General features: G+C 39.6%; 1 protein-coding gene across 1 annotated transcript in view; it reads left to right on the forward strand.

Annotated features, from left to right (window-relative positions):
- Positions 1–19,652: 19,652 nt before the first annotated feature.
- Positions 19,653–21,339, forward strand: part of elapor1 (endosome-lysosome associated apoptosis and autophagy regulator 1) — a 126,412-nt gene continuing 124,725 nt past the window's right edge. The window contains exon 1 of the mRNA XM_060845453.1: positions 19,653–19,938. Within this exon, the coding sequence (XP_060701436.1) occupies positions 19,807–19,938 (132 nt within the window). The 5' untranslated portion in view covers positions 19,653–19,806. The remainder of the gene's footprint in view (positions 19,939–21,339) is intronic.

Here is a 21,339-nt window from a genome sequence, read left to right on the forward strand (position 1 = left end):
TTTTTTGTTCAGCGAGGTAGCGGCTGCGTTCTGAGGGCAACAAATCTCCCTGAATTGGTGCAGTTGCGATGAGATTTGTGTATAGTGGTACAATCGTTGCTAGGTTATCATGTTTCAGAATCTCTATGGTTACCACGCTGGTATTGTCTTTGCTGCCTTCTAGTGAACGCTGCGAGGAATTTCTGACCGTAATTTTGGACAATAAAGGACCAGAAAATAGCACTGTAAATCTATAGAATCTTGTATCTTATCAACCATACAGTAAACCAAACCAAAAATACTGTTCTGTCCCCGTATCCTCCTCCATTTACAGTATTTATCTGTTATTTCCTTCAGCAATATAATAGCTTTTTGCCCCCTCTTATTTCATATGGCGAAATGTCTAATGCTTTTAAACATCTGTCTGGCGATAATACCCATGAGCTTTTTCTTATTTTCTCGATAAGTGATCCCAAGGAGATCATACAGTCGAGTAACAAGAATTATCAAGATAAATGCATGGCTGAAAGATTGGTGTGGGGCAAATAGGTTCCAATTCATGGGGCACTGGCACCAGTAGAGTGGGAGAAAGGATTGCTCATTGGGATAGGCATCACTTGGTTCAGGCTGGGACCACTGTCCTGGCGGGGAATTGTATAACTAGGGCTGTACAAGGGGCTTTTTAAACCAAATGGTGGTGGTTGGGAGTGGGGCATGGCAGGGGGGAAGGGCAGTGTGCTGGGTTCAATTGAAGAAAATGTTAAAAAATCAAAAAAGCAACAGGAAAGCAGAGGGGCCAGGTAGTGAAGAGATGAGTGATCAAGTGTGACAGGAAAGAGTATAAAATATACAGAGAAGAATGTAGTGGAAATTAGAACCAGATAGATTAACAATGGTAAAATGTCAAAGCTTCAGTCTCTTTATTTGAATGCACATAGTATTTGTAGTAAGATAGATGATTGGACAGCTTTAAAATTTGATAACTATTATAGAGACATAGTTACAGAAAAGTTGCCCTTCTGTAAGCACAATGTATAAATTGGGAAATCATTGAGGTATATAAGAAGGGCACTACAGTTGTCATGGATGATTTCAATATGCATATTGATTAGACAAATCAGATGGAAAAGGATGATATGAAAGACCATTTTCTAGAGTTTGTCAGGGATTGCTTCTTAGAGCAGTAACTACCCTAGAACATTTTATATCTAGTAGTGCATAATAAGCGATTAATAATAGGATTAATAAGAGATCTTGTGCCATGAGGGTAGCAATAACAGCAAGTTTGTCCACCACATCTCGGTGTCCATGTACATAGATCCTTGAAGTTGCCACCCAGGTTGATAGGGATTTTGGGTAGGCATACGGTGTATTAGCTTTTATTGGTAGAGGGTTGCGTTTGGGAGCCATGAGGCCATGTTGCAGCTGTACAAAACTCTAGTGCGGCCGCACTTGGAGTATTGCGTACAGTTCTGGTCACCAGAATATAGGAAGGATGTGGAAGCTTTGGAAAGGGTTCAGAGGAGATTTACTAGGATGTTGACTGCTATGGAGGGAAGACCTTATGAGGAAGGCTTGAGGCAGTTTTCGTTGAAGGGAAGAAGGTTGTGAGATGACATAATTGAGACATATAAGATAATCAGAGGGTTAGATAGGGTGGACAGTGAGAGCCTTTTTCCTCCGATGGTGATGGCTAACATGAGCGGACATAGCTTTAAATTGAGGGTTTAAGTAAAAGTTATGACATATGAAGAGCCAAAAAAAATTGTTAGGTTGCAGGATTGCAAGTTTTTTTTAGGGATTAACAGCCGATGACTAAAACACTAATAAAGAGGAAGACAATTTATGACGAAAAATAAATTGTAAAACAAGAAACAAACAGCAAGAGCTTTTGTTGGTATATAAAAAGCAAGTGAGTAGCTGAACTAAGTGTGGGACCTTGGAGGTATTTGGAGTTTTGGAAGGCATCCAATATGGTGCCACATAAAATGTTATTGCGTAAAATAGGAGCTTACAGTATTGGGGTTAATGTATTAACACAGATTGAAGTTTCGTTAACACAGAAGGCAGAGAGTTAGGAATAACGGATCTTTCTCAGGCCTAGGGCCTCAATTATTTTCAAATTTTATTAATGATTTGGAGGCGGGATCATAAAATAACGTATCCAAGTTTGTTGATGATACACAAAAATAGGTGTAAGGGCACATTGTGATAAGGACATAAGGAATCTGCAAGGGGATTTGGATCAGGTGAGTGGGCAAAAAATTTAGCAGATGGAGTTTATTGTAGGGAAGGCAGAGTATTATCTAAATGGAGAGAAACATCAAAAGATGTAGCAGAGAGCTCTGGATGTTCATGCGCATGAAACTCGAAATGTTAGCATGCAGTTGCAGCAAGTAAAGGAAGGCAACTAGAATTTTCATCATTATTGCTAAGGGATTGGAGGTTAAAATGAGGAAGTCTTGTTGCAATTATATAGGCATTGGTGAGGCTGTACCTAAAACACTGTGTACAGTTTAAGGCCCTGTAATTTACAAACTATGTACTGGTGTTGAAGTCTGTTCAAAAGAGTTTCAATAGGATGATACAAAAACAGAAAGTGCTGGAAAAGGATTGGCAGCAATTGTAAAAAGAAATTCCACAGTTAATATTTCAAGTCCAGTGAGCCTTCGTCAGTTCTGAAATGTTAAATCTGTATTTTTCTCACCACAGATGATGCCAGATCAGTTGAGTTTCTCCAGCATTTTCTGTTTTCATTTCAGTCTTGAGCATCTGCAGTTCTCTGTTTTAATTCACTAGGCTGACTCCTGGGCTGAAGAGATTGACATATCAAGAATGGCAAAACAGGTTAGAACTTTATTCATTACCATTTAGAAGAAGGAGGGGTAATCTAAACATACAAGATGCTGAGGAGGCTTGAAAGGCTGGATCTGAGAAGATGTTTCCAATAGTGGAGAATATCAAATTAAGGGACCTGGTTAAAGAATAAGGGGAGATGCATTTCTTCTCCCATAGGGCAGTGAATGTCTGTAATTCCCTACCCTGTCGAGTTGTGGTGACTATATCACAGCAAATACACTGCACGTGCTTCAAGCAATTGACCATGTGTGCAAATTTAAAGAGTAAAATCTTCACTGGGGTGAAGAGAGGCTATACTCAGTCAGGGTTTCCAACATATTCAGTGAAAGGGCTCATATAATCACACAAAAGGCTATTGACCATGACCCTGTCTGACATGTCAAGTCCAAGTCCAGATATTACAAATAGGTCAGTCAGGGTATTATTGAGACATCAGCCTGGTGAGTTAGCCAGTTCAACCTGCAATGAGACAACAGAATGGAATGAGTATGATGGATTTAGACAAGACCAATTTAGTGGAGAAGTAGTGTGATGTCCCATTGAAAGAGTAAGAAGTGTAGAGTGCAGGAAAGGTTAGTAGTTTAGATGGATAAGGTGACTGTGAGCCCTTAAGGGAACATGATTCTTGCAGAATTGATGAGTTTTTGTCTACCAGCTATAATGAGGCTAAAAATCACACAACACCAGTTATAGTCCAACAGGTTTATTTGGAAGCATTAGCTTTTAAAGCGCTGCTCCTTCATCAGGTGTCTGTGGAACAGGACCAGAACACACAGACTTTATAGCAACAGATAATAGTATCATGCAAATGGAATGATGGATTGAATAAACCTTGATTGCTGTTAAGTCTTTCGTCTTTTAGAATGGGTTGCAGGTTTTGGTTCATGAACTTGCAAATCCCAGAACTTCTTTTAAGTTCCATTCTCAAGATAATTTAAGGTTTTATTTAAAAAGGTGACATCTCAGTTCAAACAATGTATTAAAGGTGTGAGATTAGAGTCTCTCTGCATCCTAATCTTGAGTAAGACTGCTTCTATTTCCAAAGCAGGAATTTATAAAACATGGATTGACTGCCTGCAGATTGTGCGCTTTTTGAGCAAAATAGAAGGTATCTGCAAATGCAAAATTACTCCATAGACCTATGTGTGTGTGCAATATATCATTTGATCAATATATCCTTTCAGTTGCATGACACTATAATCTGTTGCTTTAAAGTCTGTGTCTTCTGATCCTGTTCCACAGCTACTTGATGAAGGAGCAGCGCTCCAAAAGCTAGTGCTTCCAAATAAACCTCTTGGACTATAACCTAGTGTTCTGTAATTTTTAACTTTGTCCATCCCAGTTCAACACCAGCACCTCTGCATAGCCTTAATGAGATGCATGTGCAGTGGCAGGGTTCAACTGAGTGCTGGCTCTGTGCCTGTGAGTTAACAAAGAGATAGTGACACTAACCCTTGCAGACTGTCAAAGATCATTAAAAGATTAATAAACTTCTTACAGCATTGCTGGGCATCTCATTTGGCATGGGACATAACACTCACCCATCTTATACAGCTCTTGCCATATTCGATCTGCAAATTTAAAAAAATTACAATTTTATACTACTGCTTGTTGAATCAAATAGTTTCAATTTACGATTAAGACATTGTTACTTTGAAGTATAGTCAGTACCCCATACCCATCCTTTTGATTGTTGTAAATAATACAAACAGGAACTAAGTGGACAAGATCTTGTCCAAAAGGTTTCCTGATGTTCTTTTCAATTTTCATTTCTAATTGGTAAATAAGTTCTAAATTTACTAAAATAAGAGTAAAATAAGGAATTGTCTCTTCCCCCACAAAATGAACCAAAGTTAGTAAGTTGTATGGGAATAGTATTGACAAATAAATAATTCTCTTGGCATTAATTAGTTCATTGTGTGTGAATGCCTGCTTCTGGGAATTCTATCAATCCCTTCATCAAAACATACCTAAGAGGCAGCTCCAGTGTTGCAAACTGCTGAAAATAGACAACTCCATCAAATGAGCTGCCCATTGAGGCCTATGTTAATTATTCAGATGAGGCCCAACATTCAATTCCCATCAATTCTCAGACCTCTTGCTTCAGTGCTTGCGAGATCCTTAGTGCCTGGATCCAAAATACTTCCTCCTTCATAATGTCAGTTCTGATGCTGTTTCATATTAAACAACCCAATTCACTTTCTATAGTGAAGATGTTCTCTTTAACTTCATACATTAAAAGACTGAAAGCTACTACAATGATATGTTATTAATAAAATGCTTCAGTTTTGTCACCGTAGTTTTCATAGAAATAAAAGAAGGCTATGACTCTTTATTTTAAACCTATTTGAATGGAGTTTCAAAGAAAATAGTTTGATTCAAAATACTGGCATTCTTATTTCAAGGAAACATGAAAAATATTTCATGAAACATATATGCTGTATCATGTTAATATATACACTGACATGAATGACAACTCTCGGCACACAACCTAAAGAATGCAGAAGTATCTCCAGCTGGGAAGTGGCGGTAATAATTCCTTTATGCAAATGAATTATTAATTCGTTTTAAAGAATGCTTATTTGATTTTGATGTTGGAAATGCTTTGATTTTGAATTGGGTTCCCTGACACGAAGACAGAAGCTTCCTGGATGGAGTGAGTAGACTTTTAAACTGAAATAACTAATTTTAAACAAGTGTAAATTCAATGTATGAATATAATGTCAAGAAGTTAAGGAGTGCCATGGTGTAATTGGAAAGACTGTTATACTGCTGAAGAAAACTTGTGGGGAAACAAAATGTTCCACAGATTCACAGCAGTTCTGGCAGTATCTGAAACAATAGCTGTATTAGTATTTCAGTGCAACATAAAACAACTTAACAAATGGCTCTCAGCTGTAAACATTAATCTGTCTTGCCCTTTTAGCTAAAAGTTTGACATGCTGCATTTCGAACATCTGCCCTAAGTTTTCAAACTGGAACATAAAAACCTTTTGGGATCCATAATGGGACTCAGAAATTTTGTGGGGTCTAATTTTTGTCCATTTTACACTGTTGTGTCTTCATACACAATGTTTCAAGAATTCTGAATTAGATATTTTCTATAATTTATTTCTTTATTTCTTCTCATCTGTTAAAAAAAATACAACTATAGTGCAGCTTATTTTGGTGGCTGATTTTAGGATCCAAACTTTACAACAGAGGGTACTGACAGAGCCAATGTTGCACTCAGTACTCTACACAGAAACATTTCAAAATGACTGACTTAATATCATCAATTTTATCAATTCATAGTTGTTAAATGTACCTATATCTTAGTAGTAGTGCCATTGAAAGTTAACTGAAGTTTAGAACTCAATGGGTTAATACCTACTGGTTTAGATTTATGTTGATACATACCACCTAAAATGTCAGCATTACCTAATTTGTTGAATGTGCAAATATCCAAGTGGATCGATGGAGGTGGGAATCTCTTGCTATTCCATACACCATGGTTAATATCAATAAGGTGAATACAGAATATAGGTCAACCTTTCAAAACGTAGAGCTTGCAAAGCTTAACTATTTTATGTAACTACTCATTAATATGTAGCATGCATCAAAATGATAAAGTTTTGGGTGCAGGTAGAAATGCTTTGAACGTGGGTTTGATTCATTTAATAGAATACTTATTTATGTTAAATTAAGTGCAATTGTGTAGAATTTATAGGTTTGATTTTATTATTTTGCTATGTATAAATCCTAATACATATGTTTTTACTATGTAATGACTCAGTGGATAAATGCATCTCAATGTGTTACTAAACTATGCGCAGCACAGAAACAGACACTTCAACCTAACTGGTATATATTGCTGTTTATGCTCCAAATGCCTCCTCCCACATTATACTACTTAATACTACCTACATATTGGTGCAGCCCATTCTCCCTCACATACTTAGTCAGCTTCCCTTGAAAATCATTTGTTCTATTCACCTCAGCACTCTAATGCTCCGAATGGATGTTTTGCATTCTTAACACTTGTTTATTAAAGCGGTTTCTTCTGAATTCTTTGCTGAATTTATTTATGACTATCTTAAAATTACTGTCCACCCTTTTGGAATAAAATGACAGACTGACTATTTATAAAAACTTTTTTTTGTTGTTAAATAGCTGGTATTAGAGAAATTGGTTTACATGTAATTTGAGGAACATTGAAAGTAATTTTTGAAAATTAAATTGCATCCCAAAGGACTGGATTGGAATGCATTAACACTAGATTTTCTTGATATTGTTCTTCATTTCAGTTCAGATTTTTGGTACTCAATGATTTTGCAATCTTTCAACTATCAATATAGCTAGTTCACTGAAGTGTTGAAAATGCACACACATCTAAAATATCGATTTACTTGAACTTTGATGGTCTAATTAATAACAGCTTACTTATAAATATTTAAAAATTCAGTTTTGCTTCAATGATATTGCATTGTTTAAATCCTGATATCCATGTTTTTACCATGCTGTGTTCCTTGTGATAATGCAATGGAAAAAGGTACAACACAGTATGGTAATAAACTAGACAGAACACGTAAGTATTAGGCTTGATTTGTCGACTGTGTTGATATGGTTGAGCTGAGCTAACATCACAGATGTTAGTTTTCACCTCAGTACCTTCTGAGTTGAGAACAGAAAATCTTTTCCCAACTTTCTTCCTCTTTGTTTCACTTTTTTTTACATGATTCTTGATGAATTAAATATTCAAATTTATACTTCCTGGTGTAGACCCTGAATACTCTCTCATCATGCAGATTGATGCTATATTACAAGTTTGGCTACTTTACAGATTGAAAATGTGTTGCTGGTTAAAGCACAGCAGGTTAGGCAGCATCCAAGGAATAGGAAATTCGACGTTTCGGGCATAAGCCCTTCATCAGGAATGAGAAGAGTGTGCCAAGCAGGCTAAGATAAAAGGTAGGGAGGAGGGACTTGGGGGAGGGGCGATGGAGATGTGATAGGTGGAAGGAGGTCAAGGTGAGGGTGATAGGCCGGAGTGGGGGTGGGGGCGGAGAGGTCAGGAAGAAGATTGCAGGTTAGGAGGGCGGTGCTGAGTTGAGGGAACCGACTGAGACAAGGTGGGGGGAGGGGAAATGAGGAAACTGGAGAAATCTGAGTTCATCCCTTGTGGTTGGAGGGTTCCCAGGCGGAAGATGAGGTGCTCCTCCTCCAGCTGTCGTGTTGTTATGTTTTGCCGGTGGAGGAGTCCAAGGACCTGCATGTCCTCGGTGGAGTGGGAGGGAGAGTTAAAGTGTTGAGCCACGGGGTGGTTGGGTTGGTTGGTCCGGGCGTCCCTGAGGTGTTCTCTGAAGCGTTCCGCAAGTAAGCGGCCCGTCTCCCCAATGTAGAGGAGGCCACATCGGGTGCAGCGGATGCAATAGATGATGTGTGTGGAGGTACAGGTGAACTTGTGGCGGATATGGAAGGATCCCTTGGGACCTTGGAGGGAAGTGAGTGAGGAGGTGTGGGCGCAAGTTTTACATTTCCTGCGGTTGCAGGGGAAGGTGCCGGGAGTGGAGGTTGGGTTGGTTGGGGGTGTGGACCTGACGAGGGAGTCACGAAGGGAGTGGTCTTTGCGGAACGCTGATAGGGGAGGGGAGGGAAATATATCCCTGGTGGTGGGGTCCGTTTGGAGGTGGCGGAAATGACGGCGGATGATACGTTGTATACGGAGGTTGGTGAGGTGGTAGGTGAGAACCAGTGGGGTTCTGTCTTGGTGGCGGTTGGAGGAGCGGGGCTCAAGGGCGGAGGAGCGGGAAATGGAGGAGATGCGGTGGAGGGCATCGTCGATCACGTTTGGGGGGAATCTGCGGTCCTTGAAGAAGGAGGCCATCTGGGCTGTGCGGTGTTGGAACTGGTCCTCCTGGGAGCAGATGCGGCGCAGACGAAGGAATTGGGAAAATGGGATGGAGTTTTTACAGCGGGCAGGGTGGGAGGAGGTGTAGTCCAGATAGCTGTGGGAGTCAGTCGGTTTATAGTAGGACTAGCTTAGTATTAATGCTAGATACAATTGGTAGTTTCCTTAGAAGTAATGAAGTAATCCATTCATGCATTGTAGCTCTTCATGTGAAGCTTGATCCTTTTTGTTATTGACTTGTTCTTTATGGTTCAATTCCAAAGCATAAATTAGATTAGATTCCCTACAGTGTGGAAACAGTCAGCCCAACAAGTCCACACTGACCCTCCGAAGAGCAACCCACCCAGACCCATTCCACTACATTTACCCCTGACTAATGCATCTAACAGTATGGGCAATTTAGCACGGCCAATTCACCTAATCTGCACATCTTTGGACTGTGGAAGGAAACCAGAGCACCAGGAGGAAACCCACACAGACACGGGGAGAATATGCAAACTCCACACAGACAGTTGCCACACAGAGATGAGAATTGAACCCGGGTCCCTGGTGCTGTAAGGCAGCAGTGCTAATCACTAAGCTACTGTACCACCCCAAATGTGCGTGTTGCATTCAGAACATTTTAATTTGTCACTTGGTATGTTGTTCAGATCGCAGCACATCTTCAAAAACTGACATATTTTGCTGTGATGAGAATGCTGTTGGCAGAGGCTGGAAGGTTTTTTTTATTGATATGGGGTTTTGGAATCACATCTGTGCCAAGATACTTAGCATTAGATTCTTTTAGGATTTGGCACTTACATACAGTATCTTGTTCAGATGAGACTCTGTTTCTTCAGACCAGGACATTTATTGTACTTTAGGAAGTCCACACGCCCTGAAGATATTTGCACTCGATTAAACTTTTGAGGTATAGTGTTCCTTGAACAGTTGTCCTGACTACGAATCTGTTACTGTTTGGATTGCTCATTCTAGATCCTCTTTTGATTGAAAAGATTTAGTGCCTGACTTTTCTGAGAAGCTAATAACATCTCTGTCACAAGTTAGCTTTTGTTGTAATTTTCCATAGCTACATGGTTCAGGTAGTGCATGCAGGTTATTAATGAAGACATCGAAACATGCTTCTCAAAACTGGTATTGCCAAATGAAGCATGATCTCACCAGTACCTTATTTGTTCTTGAAGTGAAATATTGATCAAAAGCTGTGTGGAGGTTATCAAATGCAATGTACTTCTCAGTGATCTGTTATTTGTGTAGCATTGATCTGATGATATTCCATGTAGTGGAGAAGTGTGTTAACTTATTGTTCATTTGATTTATTATCAAATATTGAAGCTGCTCAAATCTTTGGAATTCTGCTGTCTATGTCTGCCAATTTACTGATTAATCAGAAGGATCTAAAAATTTAATTTTTTTCTGGTGGAAAGATTGGTAAAGACAAACTAAATTATGTAGTTTAATTTTGATTTGCACTTAAAGTTGTTTATTATCGTTTTGGTTGGCATAATAATTATTTTGCTGTCTGGTGGTATTCTTAGTTGATTAATGTTGTGGTTAAATAAGACCATAAGACATAGGAATGGAAGGAAGGCCATTCGGCCCATCGAGCCCACTCTGCCATTCAATCATGACTGATGGGCATTTCAACTTACCCACACTCTCCCTGTAGCCCTTAATTCCTTGTGAGACCAAAAATTTATCAATCTCTGCCTTGAAGACATTTAACGTCCCGGCCTCCATTGCACTCCATGGCAATGAATTCCACAGGCCCACCACCCTCTGGCTGAAGAAATGTCTCCTCATTTCCATTCCGAATTGACCCCCTCTAATTCTAAGGCTGTGTCCATGGGTTCTAGTCTCCCCACCTAACGGAAACAAATTTCCAGCATCCACCCTTTCTAAGCCATGAATTATCTTGTAAGTTTCTATTAGATCTCCCCTCAACCTTCTAAACTCAATACTGTATTTGTTATTGTTATTGAATCTTAAGGTTTTGAAAGTTTTTAAGTTTCCATTGTTTTAAATGCTATTTGTAATGTAATATTCATTAATAAAGCTAATTCATTCATTAAAATTCATTTTCCTTTGCCAATGTGACATCTTCATAAGGATGAATTGAAGATTCCTTTTCCAAGATGGCTGAATCCAATTTTATTTTCTACAGGTGAGATATTTTCACATTGAATTCCTCAGCCCATAAACAACTTTGTGCTCTTTCTGAGTTTTATAGAGATGTACAGCACAGAAACAGAACCTTTGGTTCAACTCGTCCATGCCAACAAAATATCGTAAATTAATCTAGTCCCATTTGCCAGCACTTGGTCCATATCCCTCTAAACCCTTCCTATTCATATACCCATCCAGATGCCTTTTTAAATGTTGTAATTGTACTAGCCTCCACCACTTCATCAGTCAGCTCATTGCATACCATTTGCATGAAAACATTGCCACCATTTGCATGAAGAAGTTGCCCCTGAGGTCCCTTTTAAATCTTTCCCCTCGAACTCAAACCCATGCCCTATAGTTTTGGACTCACCCATCCCAGGGAAAATACATTGCCTATTTACCTTATCTAGGCTCTCACGATTTTATAAACCTCTATTTTGTCATTCCTCAGCCTCCAACACTCCAGGGAAAACTGCCCCAACCTATTCAGCCTCTCTCAATAGCTCAAACCCTCCAACCCAAGCAAAATCCTTATAAATCCTTTCTGAACCTTTTCAAGTTTCACAACATCCTTTTGAGAGGAAGGAGACCAGATTTGCACACAATTCAATTTGCACACCAAAAGTGGCCTAACCAATGTCCTGTACAGCCGTATCATGACCTCCCAACTCTTACACTCAATACTCTGACCAATAAAGGAAAGCACACCAAATGCATTTCTCACTATCTTATTTACGTGCGACTCCATTTTCAAGGAACTATGAACCTGGATTCCAAGATCTCTTTGTTCAATAACACTCTCCAGGACCTTACCATTAAGTGTATAAGTCCTGCCCTGATTTGCCTTTCCATAATGCATCACATCATATTTATCTAAATTAAATTCCATCTGCCACTCCTTGGCCCATTGGCCCATCTGATCAAGATCCCACTGTACTCTGAAGTAATCTTCACTGTCCACTACACCTCCAATTTTGGTAATAATCTGCAAACTTACTAACTAGGCATACTATGTCCACATCCAAATCACTTATATAAATGATGAAAAGCTATGGACCCAGCACCAATCCTTGTGACATACCAATGGTCACAGGACTCCAGTCTGAAAAACAACCCTCCACCACCATCCTCTGTCTTCTACCTTCAAGCCAGTTCTGTAATCAAATGTCTAGTTCCCCCTGTAATCCATACGATCTAACCTTGCTAACCAGTCTATCATGTGGAACCTTGTCGAACGCCTTACTGAAGATCATTTAATATCTTTTTTAGTATGTTAAAGCTCCTTATTTGTCCAATGTTTGAATTTATCATTCAAAAAATGGAAATCTTAGTATTTCAGAAATTTCATAGTTAAGATTCTGATCATTCAAGTTACAATAATGACTTTTATTCCTTTTTTTCTTTTTTTCAATTGATTTACTTTCAGCTTGTGAATGGAGGATTTTCTTAACTGGCTGTTGTTAACTATTTTGTTGAGTAAATAATTCAGAATTTTTATTAATTGCATTTATGAGTCTTAACTGTGTTCCTTGGCCTACTGTTTCAAGCAAAAATGGAGTTTTATGACCTTTTCCTCAAATAGATTGAAAGTCCTTTGGGTGTCTGATTATCAGCATCTTTTCTCAGGTACATAATTCAGATTTCTCTTAGCAGCTCATGAGCTTTTACTGATCTCACCCCTATTACGGGCTGTAAAAGGAATTTTTTAAACTTAAGTTGTTTCAGTGGTTACTTTGAGGAGTTTCTACTCAAAGATATTTCCTTCATAGAGCTAATCAGCATTGTGGATTTTTTTTAAAGCTGTTGTTAGTCTTAAAGTTGCATTGCTATTTTTTTGAAATATTTTCTTCTCCAGTTGGTCTCTTGATTAGTCTAGTTTCTTGACATTTGCTACCATCACAATTTTCTAAGTGGTAAATTCCTAGTTGCCATCATGGTTTATCATGTGCTTTGATGCCACACTATAAGCTTGGATTCTTTACAAACTACTTGAGGAGAATGCAAAGTCAAAGACTATCTTCAGGCCTAGACTTCAGAGTATTATACATATATACTAAATTTTGTGATACATGGTAATGTTTAAGTTATAGCAACATTAGATACAGATTAATCTATTTATTTGTGTGTTCAAGTTCATGTGATCTCTCTGTTTCTTCCAGAGTGTTTCATTAAAGTGTGTCCACCAGAGTGGTCCTTCTGGTACTGTTTCTTTCAGCATATTCTCACTCTGTCCACAACGTGGTACTTATACTCAGTGATGTACAACTCCATGACATCATCAAAATGTTACCACATGATCCTAACCCATTGTACATACACTTGCCTGAATCTGATTGGTTAAAGAAGCATGCGACTGCTCATATATGTCCTAGAATTCCTGTAGAGGGTGCTGAACTGAAAGCAATCTCTAAGAAGGGTAAGTTGTTGCTCAAAACATTGCAAATTTGCAGGAAACTGTCAACTTAAGGAATGTTGCATACTATGTTTTTATTTCTGCTTGTACAATTCACGCCAATAAAGTTTGCTTGACAAAACACCTTTCAATCCATTTGATTTGTTCCTGCAAATAATCTGCGTGTATTTTATGTTATCCGAAAGTCTACTTAACTTATTTAGTGGTTTGCGAAGGGTCACTAATTAAAGGTCAAATTCCAAAATCCAACAAAAACTTTTGGAAAGACTTCAAGATATCAAATTTCACTTTAGAATCTCTGGAATAGTTGCTTGTACAACATGCACCCATTGTCCCATCAGGGCCAGAATCATAATGTTCCAATCAGTGTAATCATCTTTATGTTAAAACAATACTCTTCATGATATATTAATCATGGATATTTATTCACATTTTCAATCATTAATTTGTTTATTTTTGGACAAATATTTACCCAGCCATCAATTTATATTCTTAAATTATATTGAAACCTACACAATTACAAAATAAGTGATTTATATCATAAGCATGAGGCTTCATATAAATGAATTCTGATGGCAAAACAACAAATATTTGTTGTGAGGCCATACTTACAGTTATCAACACTGCCTGTCAAACTGGAAGAAGAGTTTTTTTTTGTAAAAATATTTATTAGCAATTTTTTTTAACTTTACAAACATATAAAGTTATTGAAAAATACAATCAGTAACAAATATCAATATAATAAAAAGAAAAAAAACACAAATTACAATACAACTACTGTCTATTAACTACTAACCTACCCTATAATACAAAGTAAACCCTAACACTGTGCAAAGCGACACCAATAAATAAGTAAATAACAAATAGATCAAAAAGCGAAAGAAAAGCAAAACAAAACCCAAAAAACAGAATACAGAACAGCTATGCTCGGTGCAAAGGTCCAAAACAAAGGTACCATATTAACTCAGGAGACCCCCCATCCAAGGACCAGGGCTCGACAAACCTAACCATCTTTGTTAAACAAACGCCCTTGTTAAGATAACTGACAAATCTATATACAAGTAACTAAAGTAGAGATGCAATGTCTTATAAAAATGATCTGTTGTGTGGTGCATCATGTTTGTAAAAATGTCCAAGGGAATGTGCTCCATAATTAATTTCTGCCATCCCAGCAAGCCTGGGGGTTCTCAAATATCCAATTCATCAGAATATTCTTATGTGCACAGTATGCAAGAATATTAAATAGTTTCTTCCCATGCCCGTTTAAAGATGGTAAATTCGGTCGACCTAAGAGGAGAGATATCGGGTTTACTTTGACTTCAGTCCTCAATACCCTCCCTATCTCACCCCAATGGAGCCTGTGGCATGTCCAGAAGCAATGGGTAAGAGCACCTACACTTATTTTACATTTGGGGCACACTGAAGATGCCCCTTTTTTAAACTTCGCCAGGCAGTCTGGTGCCAGATGAACCCTGTGCAGAACTTTTAACTGCGTAGCGCATGTCCTATTACAGATTGAGATCTTTCAAGCATTCTCCCATATGTTCCAGAAGAGACCTCCACTCCTAGCTCTTGCTCCCAGACCTCACATAATCGCCCGGCAGGTGATAGTGGGCACTAACCAAAAGGGTGCTTGTGGAACGTAGCAACAACCTCTCTATATTGGGCTTAGTGAGAAGTATAGTCTTCTTCTGGATGAAATCCCTAACCTGAAAAAAACAGAAAAGGTCTCTGCTGGGCAACCCGTATTTGCGGCTCAGTTGCTCAAAAGACATCATAACCTCCCCCTCAAACAAATCTCCCAAACTAGAAACTCCTCTCGCTGCCCATAGTTCGAACCCTGACTCCATCATCCCTGTTCGGAACCCTTGCATGCCAAGTATAGGCCAAAGTGGCAAAGTCTTGGATAAACAACCCTCACTCTGACTCATCGCCCTCCATGCCTTGATTGTACTAATGACAATGGGGTTCCAGCAGTGGTCCATAACTGTCCTCATCTTATCCATGAACAACAGGTTAATAAAAGGGCACTTTGCCTGGGAGGCCTCAATATCCAGCCATATTGAGTTTGGATCGTTACCTACCTAATCACAAACAAAGGACAGCAGGGAATTCAATTGATACTTTCTGATGTCTGGGAAATCCTCCCCTCCTTGAGGCAACTGCAATTTAGTAAGTTTGATGAGGGGCCGCCCACGATGCCAGACAGAGGAACCAAACCATCCCAGAAGCTTCCACAGCGTTGACCTGGGAAACATTATAGGGAGCATATGCATGGGATAAAGCAAACGAGGAAGAACATTCATCTTAATCAGAGATATCCAGCCCAGCCATGAATTTGGAAGAACCTCCCATCTCTGGAGATCTTGCCTAATATTGTCGAGCAAGTGAGCAAAGTTAGTCTGAAATAACAGATCAAACTTGGGGGTAATAAAAATGCCTAGGTATCAGAACCCTGCCCATGACCACTTAAAAGGGAACTTAGGGCCATCTTCAACTTCTGGCGCATCCTTAAGGTTCCCAAAAGTTAATCTTATATCCTGAAATAGTCCCAAATGAATTGATACATTGTATCAAATGGGGTATGGAGGTCATCGGGTTTGATAAAAACAGAAGGACATCATCTGCATACAGTGTAATCTTGTGTGCCCTTGATCCCACTTCCGGAGGGGTTATGTGGACGTTCTGATGAAAGGCCTCTGCTAGCGACTCTATCACCAATGTAAACAACAACGGTGAGAGGGGGCAGCCTTGCCAACTACCCCTACCAATCCTAAAATTCCCAGAGCTCAGCCCGTTGGTGATGACCGTGGCCAGAAGGTGGCGATATAAAACCTCCACCCACTTAGCAAAGACCCCACTCAGTCCAAACTGGTCTAAGACATAAAAATGATACAGCCATTCCACCCAGTCAAATGTTTTCTCTGCATCTAAGGAAATCACTAACCCCTGAATTGATCGTTGCTGACAAACTTGGACCATATTCAGCAACCTTCTAATATTATTAGAGGACTACGGTCCCTTATAAAGCCTGTCTGATCCTTTTTAACAATATGGGGCAACACCTTTTCCAATCTCAGCGCCAGCATCTCGGACAGAATCTTGAAATCAGGAACCTTCCCCTTCTTAAGAATTAAGGAAATATTAGCTTCTCTCAAAGATGATGGTCGACATTCATGCATATAGGACTGATTGTACATCTCCAACATTGGGCCTGACAGAATCCCGATAAACTCCTTATAAAACTCACCCAGGAGACCATCAGGGCCAGATGCTTTCCCACTCTGACGTTGCTTAGTTGCCTCCTGTATTTCCTGAACTGTCAAGGGGGCATTAAGGAGAGAGGCCTGTTCCAAGGTTACCCCTGGGAGGTCCACGTTCCTAAAATAAATCTCCATTTTAGCCCTCCCGTCCTCACAACCTTCAGACAGATACAATTCAGAGTAAAAGCTCTGAAAAGCCTCATTAATCTTTTTAGCATTGTATGTAAGGACCCCAGTGCTATCTCTGATTGCAGTAATGGATTGAGGAGCACACTTTTTCCTAGTCAGGTACGCTAAATACCTGGCCTATCCCCATATTCGAGCAGCCTTCGTCTTGCAAAAGCAAGTTCTTTCTTGCATTTTGTGTCAGTATTGAATTCAAGGCAGCCCGGAGAGCCGTGATCCACTGTAGCTTAGTCACCGAAGGCCGCGCAAAATGTGCCACCTCGGCAGCTTTCAACCACGTCTCAAGTAGATGCTGCTGTTCCTCCTTCTGTGATTTCTGGCTAGCCAAATAGGAAATAGCTAACCCCTAGCAAAGGACTTAGCAGTCTCCCATAGCAGAGATGGACTACTAGCCGTGCCTGAGTTGATAGTCAAGAATTCCTGAAACTCCTTCAAAACGTATTCCACAAATTTGGAATCCTTAAGGAGAAAAGGGTCCAAACACCAGTGCCGCAAACCCCTCACTCTTGGCCTTAACCTCCAAATATATCGCCGTGTGATCAGAGATAGCTATATTCCCAATTTTACAACGCATAATCAAATCCAGAAGGGCCAAGGGAGCCAGAAAAAGATCAATCCTCATGTGACATTTGTGTGGGTTTGAAAAAAAGGTGAAGTCCCTGCAGAAGTCTCCAAATATGCACCAACACCAACTCCCTGCATAATTCAACCACCTGCTTGACCTGCGAAGAAATAGCTCAAGGCCCACAAGGCATCCTGTCCACTGTCGGATCAAAAAGACAATAAAAATCCCCCCCTATAATAATGTGCCATGTTCCAAAAGCACTCAGCTTAAAGAAAACACTAATTAAAGATTTGAAGGGATGTGTGGAGGACAGTAGATATTTAAAATGCTATATTCCTCCCCATGTATCAGGGCTTAAGTGTCATAAACCCAGAGCATGTTTATATTTCAAACTAAATTGAGCAATATATCAAAACTTGTCACCAAAAATGTAAATATCTGTCTTTCTGCCATTAAGATTTTCTGGTATGGAGGGAAGGTCTTACGAGGAAAGGCTGAGGGACTTGAGGCTGTTTTTGTTGGAGAGAACAAGGTTGAGAGGTGACTTAATAGAGACATATAAGGTAATCAGAGGGTTAGATAGGGTGGACAGGGAGAGTCTTTTTCCAAGTATGGTGACGGCAAGCACCGGGGGCATAGCTTTATATTGAAGGGTGATAGATATAGGACAGATGTCAGAGGTAATTTCTTTATTCAGAGAGTAGTAAGAGTATGGAATGCTTTGCCTGCAATGGTAGTAGATTCGCCAACTTTACGTACACTAAAGTCGTCATTGGACAAGCGTTTGGACGTACATGGAATAGTGTAGGTTAGATGGGCTTCAGATTGGTATGACAGGTCGGCGCAACATCGAGGGCCAAAGGGCCTGTACTGCGCTGTAATGTTCTATGTTCTATAGTCCACATTCCTGATGAAGGTTTTTTGCTCAAAACGTTAATTTTCCTGCTCCTCAGATGCTGCCTTACCTGCTGTGCTTTTCCAGCACCACTCTGATCTATTTCAAGTGCAGTCATTATTGAAACATGGGAAAACACTGTAACTAATTTGTTGATACAATAGGATATTAAATTGGGCAGATGATGTGTGTGGCTAGGACAGCAAAATGACAAAAATGAATGTAATCATTACATCCACATGAAAAGCAGATGAAGCTAATATAAAGTCAATTCAGCCCGAATACTGAAATTTGATAAAAAAATAAATTTACCTCTCCAGTAAGTGACAGCATAATTGATTCCATATATGTTACAGATGTGAGGTAGGTCACTTAGACTGTTGAGCTCATATTTTTATAGAAATTTCTTCCACTGACAATATTTAACTTTATCTTGTATGTCTCCAGAGACTTTGGTGCCATCACCTACCTGGAACACTATTCCAAATATTACAACCAACGTGCAGAATATCAGCAGAAGTAGACCATTCATCCCCTTGATACTGCTGTGCCACTCAGTAAGATTATAGGTGATCTGTTTGTATTCCTAATGCCACATTCCAAGCCACAGCCCAGATGGTTTGTGTGATGGTGGGTGGTGAATTTTCACCACTCTCCACTCCAGATGAATGTGGCTCTGTCACTGAATGTATTCAAATCAGACGTGGGTAGCTTTCTACTTAGACAATATTTCAGGGGCATGGGATTTGTTGAGGAAAATAATTGAGGCAGAAAGATATAATCCAGATGAGTATGGCCTGCTCCTACTCTAATTTTGTGTTTGCCCCTGAAAATTAAATTGATTTGAAAGAAGCATTTTTACAGTTGAAAGGTATCCAATCAACATGCTGCTAAAAAATACCAAGCCAAACTTGGAGCATACTATTAGCCACTGAATCCCACCGGTGATGCACATGCTTAGCTCAAAATGATCATTTTTGGACAATGAGGACATGTATTTTAGGGGCAGTTTAACCAGAACGTTCTATTGTATCATTCTATCAGTTGTTTAGTTTTACATTCTGCTTGTTTGGAATCGAAATAGAATTTTAAAGGTGACCCGTTTAGATTCAGTGCTCAGAATGTGAATTATTTAAAGCACAGAATGTCGAATTCCTGTTTTCAAGACTCCATGCATTCACTTGTCATTTCCCCCTTGTCCGCTACTACAGCACAATATTGGAATGATGTAGTCTACGCCGAACTCAGGCGTTGGCATGGTCCTTTCGATAATGAAACCGAACTTTGCTGCATTTGTTGCCTGGTGTGGCGAGCCCATGGGAAAGACAGACCGCCTCGGCTGCTCTTTCTGTCCGTCTTGAGAAGGCGGCGCAGCTGCCACTTGTCTTGTGGGTCTCGGCAATTTCCGCGAATTTCCGCCAGCTGACGAACAGACGCGACCCAGCGGCACTAGTTCAGTTCCATCGTGCCCGCACTTTGACAAGCTAGAAGCACGGCGTGGCAACCGAGAGGGGAGAGAGAGAGACTGCCATCCACCAGACCCCCTGCAATTTCATTGTCCACAACATTTATCCCTCAAGCTGACTCGACATGAAAGGGAACACCTCGTTTTCTCGTTTGTTCTTTTGTGTTTTGTTTTTCTCAACAGGTTTTCTATTATTCCCTCAGCAAATAACAAGCCTGCGGGACCAGTCAGGAGCAAACCTTCCAATTTGCAAAGAGGTAAGGTGCACTCTTACTATATTCTAGCTATTTGTAATAATGCATCATCGACTGAAAGTAAGTTGTAGAATTTCTTCGCGATATTTACAATTTTTGACCAAAACGTAGACAAGTGTGCATCAGTATCAAGTTATAAAGATTGTCGTGTACAAGTCGTTTAAATGAAGCATTTTACTTGTTTATTACATTGTGTCCATATGGAATATTTAATTGTGATTTAGTAGCTGTCGCACGGCACATTAAGGATATTTAATTATTAGAGTTGTTGCTGTAAACTGCCGATTGTGTTCACCACAGATCCTGAAGTTGACAAGGGTTTGTTTAATGAAGGTGTGAAGTGTTTGTTATTGTGGCCTCTTAATTGAGAGCCACGAAATGTTATTGACACAAAACTTCTTTTGACTCCTTTGAGTTACATCTCATTCTGTCAGCGTGACCTGAAAATATTCCCGGCAAAAACCACCGTTTGGTTATCAATCTGTTGGTGTGCAGGTAGATGTCAGCCTCTGAAGGATTCAGGCAAGGTTCCTGTTGGCACCTGTTAAAAAGTCCGTGTCAGTGGCAAAGTGCGGGCGCTGGACAGTGTGTACCACTAGGTGGTGTGTGAAATACTGTGGGAAATTGACAGTCCAAATACAATTTTTATACCATCAGCAAGACAATACTGTATTATAAACCTGCACAAAACTACTCTTTCAAGTTTTTTTTCCGAAGAAAAAAAAATTCTTACTGTATTTTTTACTTAGTAGAGAGTATGGTGAGGAGTTTGAGATTGTGAACTCGTCCATCTCAATGATGAAACAATAACAGCGTTTTCTTCAGATGGTCACTAATAATATTTGTTGATATTTTCAGACTATATGCATCTGGATGCAAATTATTCATGACATATAAATGAGATTTATGATCAAATATTTAATCCATATTTTTAGCATTGAATATTAAAATGTCTGCAGCAGAAACACATTCCCTTACCTGTTCTGAAAATTCAGAAGTATGCCTTTAATTTGTAAAAAAATGTGAAACCTCTGAAACAAGGTCCCAAACTTTGCTATAACTCGACCAGACCATAGTGCTGCTCTCTCAGCAGAGGGAAAGATTACTGTTGGTGGTTTAACCTGAGGGTCACCATGCCTCAGGCAAAGGGAGAGGTTGAGAAGGAGGGTCTTTTATGGTAATCTTAGCCTGTGGAGGATTTGAACTCACAGCCATCCAGCCACCTCACCCAACCGAGTCCCAATTATAAACCGCAATAATTCCATGAACAAAGGCAAAAGACATGACATGTAAAATCCTTGAAGTGTTTGACAATCTTTCTCAGTCTGCTTTGCATAATAACTAAAGGAGCATCGGTCAGTTTTGTTGTTAAGGCAATGATGTAGTAGCCTTGATTGTTAAATT

This window comes from Hemiscyllium ocellatum, chromosome 26 (genome assembly GCF_020745735.1).
Source record: "Hemiscyllium ocellatum isolate sHemOce1 chromosome 26, sHemOce1.pat.X.cur, whole genome shotgun sequence".
Taxonomy (NCBI): domain Eukaryota; kingdom Metazoa; phylum Chordata; class Chondrichthyes; order Orectolobiformes; family Hemiscylliidae; genus Hemiscyllium; species Hemiscyllium ocellatum.